This window comes from Danaus plexippus, chromosome 6 (genome assembly GCF_018135715.1).
Source record: "Danaus plexippus chromosome 6, MEX_DaPlex, whole genome shotgun sequence".
In the NCBI taxonomy this organism is placed as follows: Eukaryota; Metazoa; Arthropoda; class Insecta; order Lepidoptera; family Nymphalidae; genus Danaus; species Danaus plexippus.
Window position 1 is genome coordinate 4,812,486 of NC_083540.1, and position 17,639 is coordinate 4,830,124.

Genomic DNA, 17,639 nt, shown 5'->3' on the forward strand with positions numbered 1-17,639 from the left:
TAGAATCTAGTCTAGTAACTAGATAATACTAACCATCTCTGAAATAAGAGAAGTAAATTATTTTATATTAATATTGAACTATTTATAATTTTATGCGAACTGAAGTGTAACTTAAAAATCATTTATGAAGGAAGTTTGTTTACAATACGTGTATGTATACAAAATGAATATTGGTAAATAAAGTATGACTTTTATTAAAAAATATTTTGGGAAAGTTATTTCTATTGCCTTACCAAGACTAATGAAAACTAATAGTTTTAACGCTTCTTTTTTTTTAATCATAAGGACTTTATTTTATATCCGCTAACTTTATTACAAATATATTTACTTACGCACTTTCCCAGATTACTATATATTCCCAGATTACTCTATATCCATAGTTATAATAGCTACAACTCAATACGTTATTAAAACAATCTCAATTATTAATACCATAAAATATAAAATTTATTAATATATTAAGTTAAAATTTATTAAACCTTCAATTAAAAAAAAAACTACGAAACATCGTGGTATAACCTATTTTAAGATTATTTTAACGAAACCTGGTAACCCCAATATGTTGACTTTATTTGTCTCCGTGGCCTGGGAAAACTGCTCTTGCTCTATGTCGATTGCCATTGACTTAACGTCGTCAACGGATTCGTTTGAGTAATAGATGTATATTTGAAAATATATAAGAATTCTTGCACAATACTCCGATTAATATAAGAGTGTTAAGGTGCGTAATGCAAAATACTTATTATAATGTCTTTAAAGTTAAAAATATTGATCTTGTTGGTTACATATCAATTTTCAAATAATATCTGGAGGCCATTTTGGCGTTGACCGGCGTCTTTATATTTAGTTCATTCAAACCTTAATATAGCATTAATTTGTAATCTTTTCAGTATATGACGTGAATATTGTGGATATAAAAATAATAGTAATATCTTTAATTTATTTATTTGTCATGTTAAACATCTACTCCAAATGTTATACGCTACACTTTTTTTAATAACCTTCAAGTTGTTTAACGTCTAAGGTAATAATTTAATGAGTTATAATTAGATGTCATCTCGGGGACGAGGTTATGGAGGGCGGGGTAACTACAGCGGCCGTGGAAGTGGTTATAGAGGATCATTTCGTGGTAACGGGAGTCGCGGCGGATATGATGGCGGCCGTGGGGGCCGAGGAGGCGGCTACTCAACCTATAACGAAAATCGATACAACAGTAACAATGCCAACAGATATTCATCAAGTCGGGATCGCATAGAAGAAACTTATAAAAAGACTTATCGAACTGTAAGTAAAATTTTTATCATTACTTAAGTCGACACATCTCATTAAGTGTTTAGGTAGGTATCATCAATTTTACACCTACATGCATTTACATCCACAATTTAAGGTTAGTCCAGAATATATCGAAAGCAAATATGGTAATACCAGTTGATTAATGTCAAAAAGTTCTCACAAGACATTCAGATTTCAGAAGTGTCTATAATAAAGAATATGAAAACATTGACCTTTCAGGAAAGTTCAGCTAGTTATTCAAATCGTGACTATGGTGGTCGATCAGGCTCTCCAGAACGCAAACGGATGAGAATGGAGGTTAGTTGATATAAAATCCAGGGCAAAATATAAATTAATTTATGAATACATCTGGATTGTGAGAAATTAGGTCAAAAGACAAATTTAAGGATGTTGATATTTATTTACCAAAATCAAGGTATTTAGGAGGATATGAATTTATATCTATGAAATTCCGCATAAGTATTTTGCAAAAAAAGTATGTGAGTTAAAAGATGATACAATATATGAGAATATCTAGAAAGATATATACTATAAATGTAGAATATAAAGACTTGATTCTACCATTCTTGATAAAACAGTAATGTGTGACTGAAAGTCTACCAATTAAAAAGACATTTTAACAGTGGCGTTCTAAATAACACATGCTTAATACAGAGAATACTTAATATTTAATTTGGTTGCAACTCATGATTTAATGGAAACCCAAGATATCGATCAAAACAAATGTAGAAAAAGGCTTAAAATTGTTTTTTATGTTTACCTATTCATTAGATGCAATAGAAGGAATTGATTAAACCAGATTAAATTACACAAGTGATGTGAAAATCATTACATATGAGCCCATTTTAATATTGGCATGCAGTAACACTAATCTGTGCAGATTAGTATCACTTAGAAAATGACAGCTTTTAACCAACTGGTTCAATCCTGGTATATGAAAATGTTTGAAGAAAAGAATGATCAAACAAATAAATGCCTAGAGGGAGATAAAGAACTTAGTTGTATGACTTGTATGAATTTTATTTCCCATAAGCATAGGAGCGATGCAAACAGAATTATCTGCAGGGCTCATCGAGCGATAGACGTAGCCACGATGGCGGCAGTCACTATGGCGGCTCGTACGGCGGTAGACAGGAGGGTTACGGCGAGCGGCGGTCGTTCGCGAGCGAGGACAGGCGGCGGTCGCCGGCTCGAGAGTATCGCAAGCCCAGTGGCATGGGGCCGCCGCGAGAGCCGCTCCGAGCGCTCGTCCGGCCGCGGGCTGCGCGACGCTCATTCCGCGGACGAACATTGCGCACTCGCCCCCTCTATCGGGGAGCCCCCCGTTCCCGTGGATCCTTCTCCTCTAGGCGATTTGCTGAAAGATCGCTGGGGTACACCCGCACATTTAGAACTACTAAGGGGCGAAGGTAATGCTAAATGCAAAATAATGTTTAAGTTAGTTTCCGATCCCATGGAAGGTGAGCCTGATTCACAAAGGTAAAATAGAAAGTTTAGATGAGAAAAGCCTTGCTAGAATATGGTCAAGGATAACAGACTATGAATACATCTATTACTTAAGTTTAACATGAAGATGAATGTCAGTAGTGAAAATGTTTATGAAAGAACTGAAATTTGGAGTTTCAAAATGAATAGATATATTTGTAAATAGTTTGAGAACGGGATATAAGTTAATGAGAGCATTTTATCTGCCAAATAGAGTTTAGAAAATGGCTTTACTATTCAATACAAGGACGACTGACATTTCAAATGGAGAAACAGTAATCGACACTGGCACCCAATATTCACTATTAATGTATCAGATAACTATACTAGCTGTACGAAAATGTCATGCAAAATTTGATAATGACATTGACATTTCAATAACTATTGCTTGATTTCACAAAAAACTACAATATACAATTTATTACTTATTAGCTCTGTTAAATCAAAAGAAGATGAAGCATCTTCCACAGAGGAAGATTGGGAAGCTGATGAGAAAGAGGAAGTCATAGAAGAGAAGAAAGAAACCAAGAACAAGTCGCCAGAAGTCAGTGTATGTATTTGAGTAATCCTTTTGGTATACTATATTGTTAAATTTAAACAGCCATATAAAATACTGTTAATATAAAGGCACCAGAAGTCGAGGGGTCAGAAGGTGAGGCAGGTGAAGGCGGAGAGGATACTGATAAAGAACCAGATGCTGCGTCAGATACGGCTCCATCGCGTCCCTATGTTCATCTTGCCTGTGTTCACTGTAAAGAGAAATGTGTTACTTTTGGAGTAAGTATCATAATAGAATTGACTAATAAATTTTTGTATCTAGTAAAGGTTTTATTAATAATTTAAAATCTTTTATGAGCCTTTTATTTTATGCGGATCAGTAAGTTCTTTATTAAGTATTAGCCGCTTAAAACTGTATGCACAGTACTGATAATACTATCGATTTTTGTCCAACTTCAGAAAATTTTATTTCTTTTTGATAATATTAATCGTGATATAATAAATCTCCAGAGTTACACCAAACACCTTTTGTCGAGTAAGCATCGTGCCGCTATGAGTTCAGTGGCTCGTCGCCATAAGCTAGAGTTGCTACGTATGCGTGTAGCTCAGCGCGGCGCGCAACGTGACCTGGAGGCTGCGGCAGGCGCCGAGCTGGCGGCCCGTACCACTTTCTGTCTTGTGTGCCGCCTCAACCACCGTACCACGAGACACGCGCATAACCTCACCGACACTCACCGCGCCATGAAACGACTTCTGATGCCATTCTGCCGCATCTGTCGTATCACTTTCCGCTCACCCATGATTTACGAACACCATATTTGTTCCGTGGAACATCTTAAGGTATGGCTTTTATATACATTACAAATAATCTAAAATGTTTTCGCAGGTAATGTAAATTATTAAAATTTTTAGAAAAAGGCCAGTCTTAACGCTCGACGGGCGAGCCCAAAGGCTGAAGCTAGTGCTGATGAGGGTATGGATGTGGATTTGGATAACTTCATGACGTTGGACTCTGTGGGTGATGTTGATGGTGGGTGGAGTATTATATGTATGTAAGACAATAAGAGCCTCGGGGTTGCCTTATTATATATAATATTACTTATTTTTAGAAGTTGAAGATGATGACTCCGGCGGTGAGAAAAAAGATGAATCTGCCCCAAAAAAAACAAAAGTTGAGATAAATATTGGTAGCGAGCATATTAAGAAGTTAGAGGTAAACATGTTTAAGCACAACTTTGCCTAAATACTTAAGGAGTTGGTTTTGTAATGGTTCTTGTATTAGGTTCACTGGTGCGAGCTATGTCGCGTGTATTTGCCGCGTGTGGAAGCTGGTAGTGCTGAGGAGGCGGAAGCTCTTCGCCGTCACTGCCGTCTGCGTGTCCACCTCGGTCGGTATGTGCAGCACCGGGACACGCGCACACTACGCCGCCACGCAGAGAGAATACACCGCCAGCTACACCAACAAAAGGGTACTGTACTAACAATATATAATACATATGTACACACTAGGTTGATCATGGAAGACTTATAAATCCAATTTCAGTTCTGTATTGTATATATAAGTGTTGATTTTTTTTTTCCTTCAAAAAGTTATTTACCAGTGTAATTATGTACATATTTGAGCATTTTAATATAGAGAAGCCTTGCAACTATTTAATTTAGGTCAATATATAAAACTAAATGAGTCATTATTGATCTATTAGACAAATATGTTGAATATGTTAACTCATTGCAGAAGATGAAAAAGAAGTTGCCGCTTCTGAAGAAGTAGCCGATAAGGAAAAAATTGAAAAAAAAGAACCTTCTGTTGAAAACGCAAATTTGGAAAATGGAGCTGATCTGTCAAATATTTCTGGTTGGTAAATGAAAATAAAATAAAATGTATGTATGAGCAAAATTTTATTAGCAAACAATTATTTTTTTCATCATAGGAAGCGAAGATAAATTGTGGGCTGATGTGGATAAGGATATCGGCGAGTTATTAAGAGAAGTGGATCCTCAGGGAAATGAAGCTAGTGACGATGACGAAGACCTTGGAAGGTAGTCAGTAAAAATATATGGTGCAATTTCATTTTTACAATATATAACAAGATGTTATTAACCAGTGATATAACGCTCTTGTTATAGGTATGATAAATTTCGTAAAAGTGATAAAAAACCAAAGGCTGATTTAGAAGAAGGTGAAGATGCTAAAGAAGAAATCTCCAATGAAAAAGCAAATGTAGAAGTAAAAACATCTATTTGAGTTTTCGATTTAAGAATCGTATTGGAAAAACAATAAAATTTCATTCATATAATAAATGTGTAAGAAATATAAAATTTTTAAAATAGTTAGTGTTACATAAGCTCTATACTATATTAATGATACGATTTCTTAGTTAATAAATGCGTTTGTTTTTAATGGTATTTCCGAGTGTTTTATTTCAACCCTCAAATATTGAACTGACTTTAATGTGAAGATGTGACTAAACACATATTTTACAAATACCTAACTATTACCGAACTGTTTAAGGCACGCGTTTTAATTTGGCCCAAAAGGAACGGCTTGAGGGTTTAAATATAAAGGACATCGAAGTAGATATCGCTTACTTTATTTACTGCAAAATTTTTAAAATATTGGCGGGAAATATAGATTATCAAAGGTGGTCTCGATATAGATAGCAAAGAAACAGAAGCATATATTGAAACTGAAGAATATAGCAGTCTGTATAAAACAAGTTTACTTGGTAAACTATATATATTAGAACCACGTAATTATTTTGTACAAGTTTAAGAAAGTTTTGCTTCATAATAAAGGTGGTATCATCAAGAAAATTTTACAAAAATTATCTAATAGACCAAAAAGGGACTAAGCATTACAACTCCCCCATTTAGAAAGTCTCAGACATTCAACAAAACTGTCTAAATATTGTCAGCTGAACCGAGAGCAATGCCAATGCAATCATATTATTGGATTAACATGAATTTACTTTCGTCGCGTTGAATCTGAAGAATATTTGTTCTTTTTAAATTTAAGTGGACTGTGCTCTTTACTGATATTCTTTGTCAGTTATTTGTACTTAGAATTTTCGCTACGCCTATGACACTGTGTCGTTTGTACAACAAAAGCTTCGTTAAGGAGTGATTTGTTGTAAGAGCATAGGTGGTCATTTATATATATAAGATTATTTATTTCTACAAACCGGATGTCAGATGGTGTTAAGCTTTTTAGTTTCCGAAGGGATGATAAAAAGTCGTGTTTTTTATATCAAGCTTGAAATTTGACGATAATAGGTATAGGTTTATTATTTGTATCATTCTTAATAGCGACTCTGGTCACGAAATCAATATCGGTATCAAAATTAAGATTGCGTACACCTTTTTTAGCTATTGTTTAGTTATTAATTATTTGCATTAATTTTTTTTTTTTTTTCTATTAGTAATTCCATTAATCTGTGTTTGATCAACTTACCCATTGCTCATTCTTGTATCTTTCTTATAAATCCTTAATTTTATGTTATATATTTTAGAAATTTATGTATCCAAAATATTTATTCTCTTCACAACCGCATTTACAGATGTATTAATCGAAGTAATTTTAAGAATAATGGAATTCATCAAATTCATAGGTGATAAAAAAAATTAAATAAATTTATAGTCGACTGTAACATGTGGAAGCGCTCATGAAAATGTGCAATCAAAGATTTCACGTCAAATTGTGAAGGTATTGGTGTTTAAGCTAACTTTTTAAATGCTGTTTTGGTCAGAAGGTAACCTAGGACTTACGTTATTTCCTTTTTTTTATTTGACTTACAAATTGGATATTTCCATTTTTAAAAACAATATCACTCAGACCACAACATGAGTAATGTTGGATGTTCTGGCATGATGGACATTTTATCGAGTCTTATTTTAAATAGTTAGAACAAGTCTTGGATTCCATTCTAGCAATTATTTTATTTTTATGACAAAAATCGTAGAAATTCACAAAACAGATGAGAACAGCACAGATTTATATTTTCTTTGTTTTATATTCTAATTAGAGATATAGTTCACAAAGTTTAAACACATTTTATTTCGACTCATCATCAAGTGACATGATGGTCAAATACTGTCCAGTTAATCAATTTAAAAAATAATCATCTATTTTTGTCTGATAAATTTAAGACCATGTGTTCAATGCAACACCTGGATGGTACCATTACACTCCAGAAGCTTTAGTCACAGTAGAAGCATCATTTCACTCCTTTAAACATATGATAGTAGAAGTAAAACTGCAGTTGCCTGGTTAGCAGCTTTTAGTGTCTAACATGAACCTGCTCACTTGCCACCTTGACTTCCCTCAACATTCTGGCCTAAATAAAATACTACTATTTTGATTTTGATTGTAATTTACTAGAATTTATGATTGTAAGGTAAGGGGTCAATGAATAGAAACAATATTCTAAAGATTATCCTTATTTATTCACTTTTTAGCTTTGCCTTCCTTGGCAGCTGTTGGCGCCTTGGTGACATCATCAGGATTTTCTGCTGCATCCTTAAGCCGCTTAGCACGGATACCAACAAGCTTAGCAATGGAACGAGCCTAGAAAAGAAACAATTATATTAGAGATGTAAATTATTTCTACAGTATTTGTCTGCACATGACTTTGTATTTCAAAATACATTTATATATACATAAAATTATTTATTGAGTACACTAAGAGTATAAATGTACAAATTTATTATTATAAATATATTAAATACTATATTCTTTGATTCCAACAGAAACAACAAAAACCCTATTGTTATAACATTAGACTAAAAAGCATATAAAAACTTACCCCTCTTAGGTACTGATAGGCTTTGAAGTCTTTTTCTTCCTCAGTAATCACACGAGCACTGGATTTAGGTGCTGGTTGCTGAACTGGCATCAGAGGTCCTCTGAGCTGAGTGGCCAACTTACGTTCTTCCTCAGAAGCTTCACCCTTCAGAACCTGATAAAATATATAGCAGATAAGAATAACTACATCTAAAACATTTCAGTGTTAAGTATTGCTGATATGTATTTAAGAATGTTGATCTACCTTCTTGCCCTTAGGGAACAGGATGAGACGAGCACGGTACTCCTTTAATCTCTGTACATTCATCTGCAGGGACTCTACAGACTTGTTACGTCTTCTGGGGTCAACTGAAATACCAATAGTCCTGGCAAATGCTGGGTTCAGGCCTGAAGCCTAGAAATACATTTATATATCAATGTTATAAATATATACATACAAACTATCAGTAAGTACCAAACAGACAAGAATAAAAGAGCTACAGATATATTGTATGAAACTAATAAAAGAAAATTTTCTAAATTAATCTGTTCAATTATATAAATCAGTCTATTTAATATTTAAAAATATTTACATTTCTAGGTTAACAGATTAATGTGAACAATAAAAAACTTTAAACAAATCAAATAATATTGTTATTCCTTAAGTGACTATAACGCTAATCATTTATTGCTCGAAAATTTCTGTAATCAATGAACTCAAACATACTGTTTCAACAATAAGTAGTCCAATTATCAATATAAAGTAAAAGTTTCATTAATATTTACCCTAATTTCACGGAGGGTGAATCCACGACCTGCACGGACTTTAGTGTGGTATCGCACGGTAGGACAACGAACTACCGGTCTCAGAGGGCCTGCAGCAGGACGAGGAGCGATAGCTTTAGCCTTCTTAATTCTGTTGTGCCTTCTTCGTTGTTTTCTGGCCGGTTGGTTGAACCAAGTTTTAACAAATCTTTGCCAATCCTTATGGAAATGGCCATTAGGAATCATATTATTTCCCTTCCCCATGATTGCGATAACCCTACTTCACCTAAAAATTTAAAATATGATTTGTTTAAATAATCAAGAAATATTATCTTTTCCGTTTACTTTATTGATAAATAAAGAATTAACACGCATATGCATTGAAAAATAAATAGTGATATTAAAAATATATTCTGATTTATAAATTACACTAACCACAGAGTTAAACGCACAATTCAAAAAGAAATGTCAAAACATACCGAGTTGTCAAAAAACATACGACTTTTTTAACATATTATAGAGCACTGGATTCGAACAATTTAAGGAACAAAATCTTGAATTGAATCTAGAATCTATGGATTAATTATGATATTTAATTAAAAAAAATAACATATTAGTTACCATTTACTTGTAAAAAAAATAAAAGTAAGAGGGTAATTATTAACGTAAAAAAGAAAACAAGAAGGTGGAAATATATATATTTTTTAAATACATTAAAATTCACAATCAAACTATTATCTCGTTCATTAATGTTAAGGTCGCCAATAATCTTATACATATAGTAATAACAATTCCATTGGCATACACCATGTTACATATGAGATTATTTTTTTAATAAGAAATATGAATTTCAGATATTTTACTATTATATTATATAGTATGATGAATTATATATTTTAGCTGCCAAAAAAAAAACACTGAAACTTTGTGGTATGAGGACCACTTTAACGGTAGTCAGGTAGTAAATATAAACTACGGAGCTAAATTAAATAAAAGAAGCGGGATATTTTAATAAGTTTAATACTAGTTACACAGAGAAGCATTATAAACTTTTTTTCGATGTTCGTTATTCAATAATAGTTCTTATGAGAACTAAAATAATGTTCATACTGTTCCAAGAGGCTTAAACAAATTATAGATCAAAATAGGCAACCTAAAAACACACATGACAGATAAAAATTCAATATAAAATTAACCACATTATACTATAAATTGCATAGTATAAAGCTGGAACAATTAATAATGGAAAACTATATTTAAATGCTTTAGTATCGCTTAAATTGTTCAATAACATCTGTCAATTTTTTTAACTTCTAAATAAATGATAACATCCCTGTAATTTAACCCTTTGTTTATTTATTTAATATTCTTATAAAATGAAAAATGAGAGTTCCCGTTAATCATTAGTGCTGCTTAGCAACATCTATGGAACAGATTTTTTTTGATAAAGCATTAAGCACATCAATTTGAAACAACAAACAAGCACATCAATTGTATCCAATTAGATACAAGACAAATATGTCCTAATTTTCTATAGGGATATATAATAAAAATATATTTGTTAATAACCAATGTTATACCATTTTTTTGTTCTCTTCAACTCATTATGCATACATATCTAAGCTAAAACAAATCATATTGATTGCACATTTTATTACATGAATACTTTATCACATTAATTAAGATATTAAATATATGTGATAATAAAGTCCCATACATTTGAATTTGAAAAAAAACCATGTCTAATTTGCATGTATATTTTCTGAATACATATTACTTACTATATTTTATTAAATAATGAAATAAATATTAAATATTTTTTGTTATTTAATTTATTACACCTCCTTATAATCCAAAATAAACATATTCATGTTGTGTGTAAAATACAAAAATGTATGATTAAAATTTATATTCAACACTATTGTAGAACCAAACCAATTTTATTTGATGTAATGCTTGGACATCTCCAATTATACAAGTAGTATTGTAGATTTCCATCTCCAATACCAAATTTGAGAGGCTCTAGGAACTCTTTATTTTCCATTAGGTCTAAAGCATTAAACACATCAAATCCAGAGTTCTTGGCCGTAATCAATGCATCTAACATTAATTCCACCCATGGCGTTTTAGTAGACACATTGTAAAATGAGTAAGCAGCTTTTATGGTTTTATGAACTGGGTGGTAGACAACAGTGGACGGTAATGTATAATAACTCACAAAATCTGTGATACTTCCGTCAGAACCTTCCACAACATAACTATCAATAATACCCGCCTGCGGTGTAAACCAATGTTTGAATTCCTCTTCTGAGAATATTGGCACTAAATCAAATTTCTGTAAGTAATCATTCAAAAGTTTAACAACTTTATCAGAATCTTTAACTTCCATTTTTCTAAAACCTGATGTTTTTGGTGTATCTGGCAACTTAAATAATTTAAGGGTTCTTTGCATTGTCATATTTCTAGATAAGTGACTGAATTTAACATCAATTAGTTTTTTAGGATTTAAAGATCTATGCCAATATCGACAAGTAGCAATGGGTGTTGGCAAAACTATACCGGCCGTGTAAACACCTTGAAATATTCCTGTCAAATTAACTCTACGAGTGATTTCTCTTATCAACACCGGAGCGACACGTTTAGCACGTAGTTTCTTATGGACACATAAAAAGTTAATTTCAACAACAGTTTGTATTTTTTCATAAATTCGTAGTGTTGCTGGTATTGCAGATATAAAACCAACTAATCTACCAGATTTCACTACACGCACTCCACAATGCCATTCCATTCTCCAACCAGGAGGCTGAAGAGCCCATTTTAAGAAATCAGTTTGATAGTCAAATCGGAACATACAGTCATCGTCTTCTACATAATTTTCGTTTAATAAAGTGTATAGCTCTTTTAAAACCAGAGGTTCGTTTAGATTAAGAGTATCCCAATGAAAACCCTCAGGCAATGAATAAGGCTCAGAACGGATTTCATCGGTGGACTTGGGTGGTTCAATAGGTTCGTTGGTTATAACTTTTTCATACATTTTAGGTACTGGTTGAGTGGACCAAAATTGATACGACTTATGCAGAGCTTCCTCGGTTGTTTTTGCCGGTTTTTGCTGCAAATTAAGGACTTCCATAGCCGTTTTAAGATCTTTTAAAGATATGTTTTGTTGAATATCTTTTAAGTTAGAAATTGCTAATCCATCCGCTGACTGAGCACCACCATTATCACCATCTCCAATGATACGCTTTTTTTTATTCTTATTTTTCTTTTTGGGATTTTTTTCTTCATTTAATTTTTGAAACTCTTCGGATTGACTCATTTTATTATCCTCCATTTTTATTTGATGAAAATTATGTTGCAGAATTTCGTTTAAACGCAAGAACTAGGGGATATATAAAATTTGGAAATTCGCAAGATCACACTCACAGCACCATAATGAAATTCTAGATACAGATTATAAAAAAATACAATATCAATAGATATACCTAGTTGGAATGAATAGGTAACTGAACCATGAAATCAATTTGTGTAACAAGAAATTATAAATTAATTAAATCTTGTTACTATTTTATAAAATCTTTGTATTATAGTGATATTTGCTATACAATTTAATAGGTGCTTAAAAATATATAGTCACAAATATTTTTACAGATTAAAAATATTCTTCTATCAAACCGATTAAATCAGATAAACATGTATTTTTTATATTTAGGTTTTCCTATTATATAGCGAAAAAAAAACCAGTAACCATTGTTGACAAGAAATTAGCAACCTCTAGTCTTTCTTCTAACAATAAAGATATGTACATTATTTACAAGGCATTTCAACGTTCACTTGACAAAGTTCTCTAAACAAAAAAACATCAAGATACAACGAACGGATTTTTAAAATAGCTTTACAAGATTAGATCTATACATTGTCGTTTTTTCTTTATATATACAAATTATTAATATTTTTACCAATTATCTGAGGTCATTATATTTGTTTATTCTATTACTTACTGTTTTTTAGTCAGTTTCACATAATGTGGCAGTTGTCTACCCATCTTGATTAATTGTTTAGACGGACTAATTATTTGAATACGAATTTTCAAAAAGCAAAAATATTTAATTTTTTTTATCTCCATGGGTATATATTTTATGTAAGGTATTACTATACTAAATCACATTTAAGACTAATACTTCTTATCATAATGATAACCGTACTGAATAGAAATATCACCATAATTATAAACACTGTCATAGAAATATGTACTTATTTAAAAACTATTTAAGATAGGATGATTATTGGTAAAAATAAAACATCATTAAATATTATGAATATTTTTGAATATAATATGTAACATAGTACAAATTACAATCAGTTACATCAGAGACCGAGCTTTCAATACTAGGTATAGCCAATGTAAAACCGACGACAAAAATAAGAAGGACAGAAAATTGCAAGAACAAAAGCAAACTCCTTTCTAGGAGAAGAATATAAAGAAAAGATAAAGACTAACTTAAATCAACTTCTTGGTCAATATAGAAAGTCAAAATGCTTATTAGCATAAACTGTTTCATACATAGAAATGTGATAGTTGCATATTTTTGTTGCAGATATGCACTTCCACATTATAATAAAAGTTATATATCATGGAATAGTGCAATCCACATTTTTTGTATTTTTTTCAATTTTTATTATTATATTTTTTTGACCGGGACACTTACTAATACATATAAAAGATGTTTATAACAAATATTATTAAGAATATAGTAAAAAAAGAGTCCACCTTGTCAAATAAACTTAATCTTTCTTAGTGGCTTGCTGTTTAGCTTGGTGAGCTTGCAAAACAGCAACAGCCTCATCAACCTTCGCTTTAAGAGACTCTCCATGCTCTAACATATGTAAAAGTTCAGAATTATCTATTTCTAGAAGCATTCCAGTAATTTTGCCAGCAAGATCAGGGTGCATTCTCTGAATGAGAGGGAAGAGACGTTCTCCAAGCATTTGTTTTTGTTCTTGAAGTGGTGCAGCAGCTAACATGGAAGCTGTCAATGGCTCTTGACCCTGGATGTGAACAGCTGGCTGTGGAGCTGGTGGGTTGCGCACAGTTGATGTATATTTGTAGCCAGCAGTACGACCGCTTGGCACAAGAGGTGCACGAATAGATGGTGCTGCAGCTACACCCTGTTGACCTGTTATAGGTCTAGCTCCAAGAGAAGTGCGCAAAGCTGTTTGAGTTGGTCCACGTGTAGTGGGTCTAAATGGTGCTTGCATGTTTGGATATGCTGAGGCAGCAGTTTGAGTGCTGGGTCTTACAGGAGGCTGTGCAGTCCATCTCTGTGAAGGTCTCATCTGAGTAATTTGAGCAGGGCCATAGAATCTTTGGGCTGGGGGAATAGTTGGGACGAAGTAACCTCCAGCACTGCCTGGTTGGAATATTTGACCCATTTGTTGCATTCTCATACTTGCCATGCGTTGCATGTATTGTGAAGTCAAATGAGCTTTGCGGTCTTCTTTCCTTTGAGCAAGAGCTACATAAAGAGGTTTAGTACCTACAATTCTTCCATTCATTTCAGTAACAGCTTTAGTAGCTTCTTCAGGAGATGAGAAACATACAAACCCAAACCCTTTGCTACGACCATCTTCCAACATAACCTGAAAAATTAAATAAAATTATATTAAAATATTGAACATTTTTATAATGTAAGGCAATATTAAAGTGTCATTTGAATTACCTTGGCTGAAGTAATAGTACCAAATGGTGCAAATTCCTTACGGAGTCTCTCATCATCAATTGTGTCATCCAAATTCTTCACATACAGATTAACTCCTTGATAACGAGTCAAACGTTCAGATTTTAACTGCTCAAATTTACGCTTTAGTTCTTTTTGGCGTTCAGCTTTCTTCTGAGCACGTCCTACATATAGAGGTTTTCCTTCAACAAGTTCTTTGCCATTAAGCTCAAGACATGCCCTTTCGGCAGCATCTGGATCTTCAAAGGCTACAAAACCAAAACCTCTGGATGAGCCATCCTCTTTATACATTACTTTATGGCTAGTTATTCTGCCATATTTTTCAAACATATCTCTTAGCATTTCATCCGAGAAATCTTCGCCGAAGTTCTTGACGTAAACATTAGTGAACAATTTAGCTTTCTCTCCCAGTTCCTTTTCGCGTTCCTTACGAGGGATAAATCTGCCTACGTAAACCTTTTTTCCATTTAGCAACATTCCATTTACTTTTTCAATGGATTTATTAGCAGCTTCTTCTGTTTCAAAGTGAACAAAACCATATCCCTTAGATGCCCCATTTTCATCTTGAGCTACCTTACAACTCAATATATTGCCAAAAGCAGAGAATGTATCATACATGGCCTTGTTATCTATGGCTTTGTCAAGATTTTTAATAAAAACATTTCCAACTCCAGATTTGCGGAGGGATGGATCTCTTTGGGACCACATAATTCTAATTGGCCTACCTTTGATCATATCAAAATTCATAGTGTCTAGTGCTCTTTCGGCTGAAACCAAAAAATAAAAATTGTATAAATATTTGTTAGTTCAAAATCAATATTATTGAGAATTATATTGTGCTCATATATTTTAATCATACATCCAGACATAAAATTGAAAAATAATTTTGAAAATAGAATTCGACTTATAATTTTTATCAAATAGTACCTAATTTTATGAGTCATGGATAATTTTACATTTTCTAGTTATATAAATTATAAATGCAACTATTAAAAAAAGTACATTAGTCATTGCATTCTTTACAAATACATATATGATATCAAGTTTCAAGTGTTAGTAATAAAAATATGCTGTAATTATCAGAATAGATAAAAATAATCACTTTGTGTAATTATACAAATGGTTTTTAGTCATAATAGGTTAATTACACTATAAATTAGACATAATGGGAGAGATATTTAATGATATTTTAAAAATTTTGTGAACTGGTTGAACTTAAGAAAAATTTCAGTGATTGTAGACAGAAATATTAAATATTAGTAACTTTATATATATATTGTTATAATGAAAAGAATCCAATTTACAAGTTTGTCAATTCTTGATATTACAAATTACAATGCATCAAGGCCACTGGTCAGCCCCACTATCTTGTTAGTGTTTAGAAAGTATTACTTAAAGGAAATTCTTATACAATTATGTAATTAATTTTCAATAAATAAATATTTGTCAATGTTAAGGCATATGAAGAATTCTATGAATAAAATATTACTTTTACATTAAGACAAAAAAATTATAGAATAAAAAAAAATGTTATTTAAAAATTTGTTATATTACTTACCATCAGAAGGCTGCTGAAAATTTACGTAAGCGTAGCCAAGAGACCTACGAGTTATCATATCTCTGCATACGCGAATAGAGAGAACAGGACCAGCAGGAGAAAATTTTTCAAACAACATGGCCTCGGTGATGTCGGAGTGCAAGTCCCCGACATATAGCGATGCCATTGGATAATTTGGTGGTCCAGGATTCATTTTAATAATTTTATTGTGACCTTTGTGTAAAAATCATTAATCAACCGTACAAAAGTTACTTCACTTTCTCTTTACGATTACCTATCGCATTCCTTAGACCACGTTGCACGCTTACGTACACTAACTTAAAAGCGAATGATTCCCGTTGGTTTTTTAAATTATTTTACTATTTTTTTGGATTTTTGTTAATTTTATATTTTTTTTTTATATTTTACAAGATATTTCACGAAATTATGAGGATTGTGTGACCTTTTGCTGGGGACCACACAACCTCACGTGAACGCACCTTGCTCACCAAAGGAAAGGTGACGTTTGTGAATTGTAAAAGACAAAACAAGATGGCGTAATTCATGTGCCGTGTTGTAATAATAGTGTTTTGTATGCTCTATGTTAACTATCACAGCACCCATTCCAAAAATGAATTGCTATGATAAATCTTTTTTCCAAAAATTACATTAAAATTATTTGTAAGATTAACAGGGACACCTTTACTATTTTTTAAAATAAATGGTTTTCGTCATTTTGAAACTCGAAAATATAAATATTTGAGGTGTATTATCAGTAATTGTGTGTGTAGAAAACTACAAAAAATTATTATAAAATATGAATTTATATTTGTTTGATAACAAAACGTTTTTAAATACTTTCTGAGACTTCTTTAATATAATTGTCTTTTAAGAATTCATATAATTACTGATAAAAAATACTCTTATATTGGGTTCCATTACCCGAAAACCATAGATTCAAACAGTGGAAATATTTTATGAAAAAGCAAATAAAATAATTAATTAAACTAAGTAGTAACTAACTGTAAAAATAATTGAAATGTAATTAAAATGAAGGTATATTATGTAAATAGTATTTCATTATAACAAAATTACTTATGTTTGTAATAAAAGAAGTTTTTCAATCTTTTCATACTTTTACAATTTTTATAAAAAAAAACCTGGAAAAAAGTACTGAATCTAAATAATATTTTTAGAATGCATGATACAAATTACTATGATATGTTTTTAAATTAATTATGAAAAAAATATTCAGTTAATTTACTAAAAATTATAAATAATTATAGATATTTCGAAATAAATTATTTTTAAATTAGATCAAAGACTTGGTCAAATGTTTTAATGAATAAAATAAATTTTGAGATTCACAATTGTTCAAAAGGCTGTACAGTCTGTTACAGTTGCCATAGAGTATTAAGTGGCGATAAAATCGTTTTCCAATCTTTACAATCCAATTTGTTCATATAACATATTGTCAATTATTTTGGAGAGTTGCCAATTTGTGGGGAATTACCTTAATTACGGGAAAAGCAAACTTCAGTATGGG

At 31.9% G+C, this 17,639-nt stretch overlaps 4 protein-coding genes across 4 annotated transcripts; 1 reads left to right on the forward strand and 3 right to left on the reverse strand.

The window, feature by feature from the left end:
• Positions 1-567: 567 nt before the first annotated feature.
• On the forward strand, positions 568-5,682 carry LOC116778799 (uncharacterized). The gene is made up of 13 exons (XM_061529643.1): positions 568-721; positions 1,051-1,284; positions 1,513-1,590; positions 2,359-2,702; positions 3,211-3,328; positions 3,406-3,555; positions 3,787-4,116; positions 4,189-4,306; positions 4,386-4,489; positions 4,559-4,745; positions 5,012-5,131; positions 5,208-5,316; positions 5,404-5,682. The coding sequence occupies exons 2-13, from the start codon at positions 1,051-1,053 to the stop codon at positions 5,519-5,521; spliced, it is 2,010 nt and encodes a 669-aa protein (XP_061385627.1). The 5' UTR covers positions 568-721; the 3' UTR covers positions 5,522-5,682.
• A 2,015-nt stretch (positions 5,683-7,697) lies between these two features.
• On the reverse strand, positions 7,698-9,341 carry LOC116779081 (large ribosomal subunit protein eL13). Its single transcript, XM_032673243.2, has 5 exons — positions 9,257-9,341; positions 8,843-9,107; positions 8,322-8,471; positions 8,079-8,231; positions 7,698-7,840 (listed from the first exon to the last, which is right to left on the reverse strand). Exons 2-5 carry the CDS (start codon positions 9,083-9,085, stop codon positions 7,721-7,723), a joined length of 666 nt encoding a protein of 221 aa, XP_032529134.1. The 5' UTR covers positions 9,086-9,107; positions 9,257-9,341; the 3' UTR covers positions 7,698-7,720.
• A 484-nt stretch (positions 9,342-9,825) lies between these two features.
• On the reverse strand, positions 9,826-12,269 carry LOC133320860 (glycylpeptide N-tetradecanoyltransferase 2). The gene has a single exon (XM_061529826.1). It carries the CDS (start codon positions 12,150-12,152, stop codon positions 10,740-10,742), a length of 1,413 nt encoding a protein of 470 aa, XP_061385810.1. The 5' UTR covers positions 12,153-12,269; the 3' UTR covers positions 9,826-10,739.
• Positions 12,270-13,129: 860 nt separating this feature from the next.
• On the reverse strand, positions 13,130-16,619 carry LOC116778253 (polyadenylate-binding protein 1). The gene is made up of 3 exons (XM_032672201.2): positions 16,115-16,619; positions 14,539-15,323; positions 13,130-14,458 (listed from the first exon to the last, which is right to left on the reverse strand). The coding sequence occupies exons 1-3, from the start codon at positions 16,305-16,307 to the stop codon at positions 13,604-13,606; spliced, it is 1,833 nt and encodes a 610-aa protein (XP_032528092.1). The 5' UTR covers positions 16,308-16,619; the 3' UTR covers positions 13,130-13,603.
• Between the last annotated feature and the right edge of the window lie 1,020 nt (positions 16,620-17,639).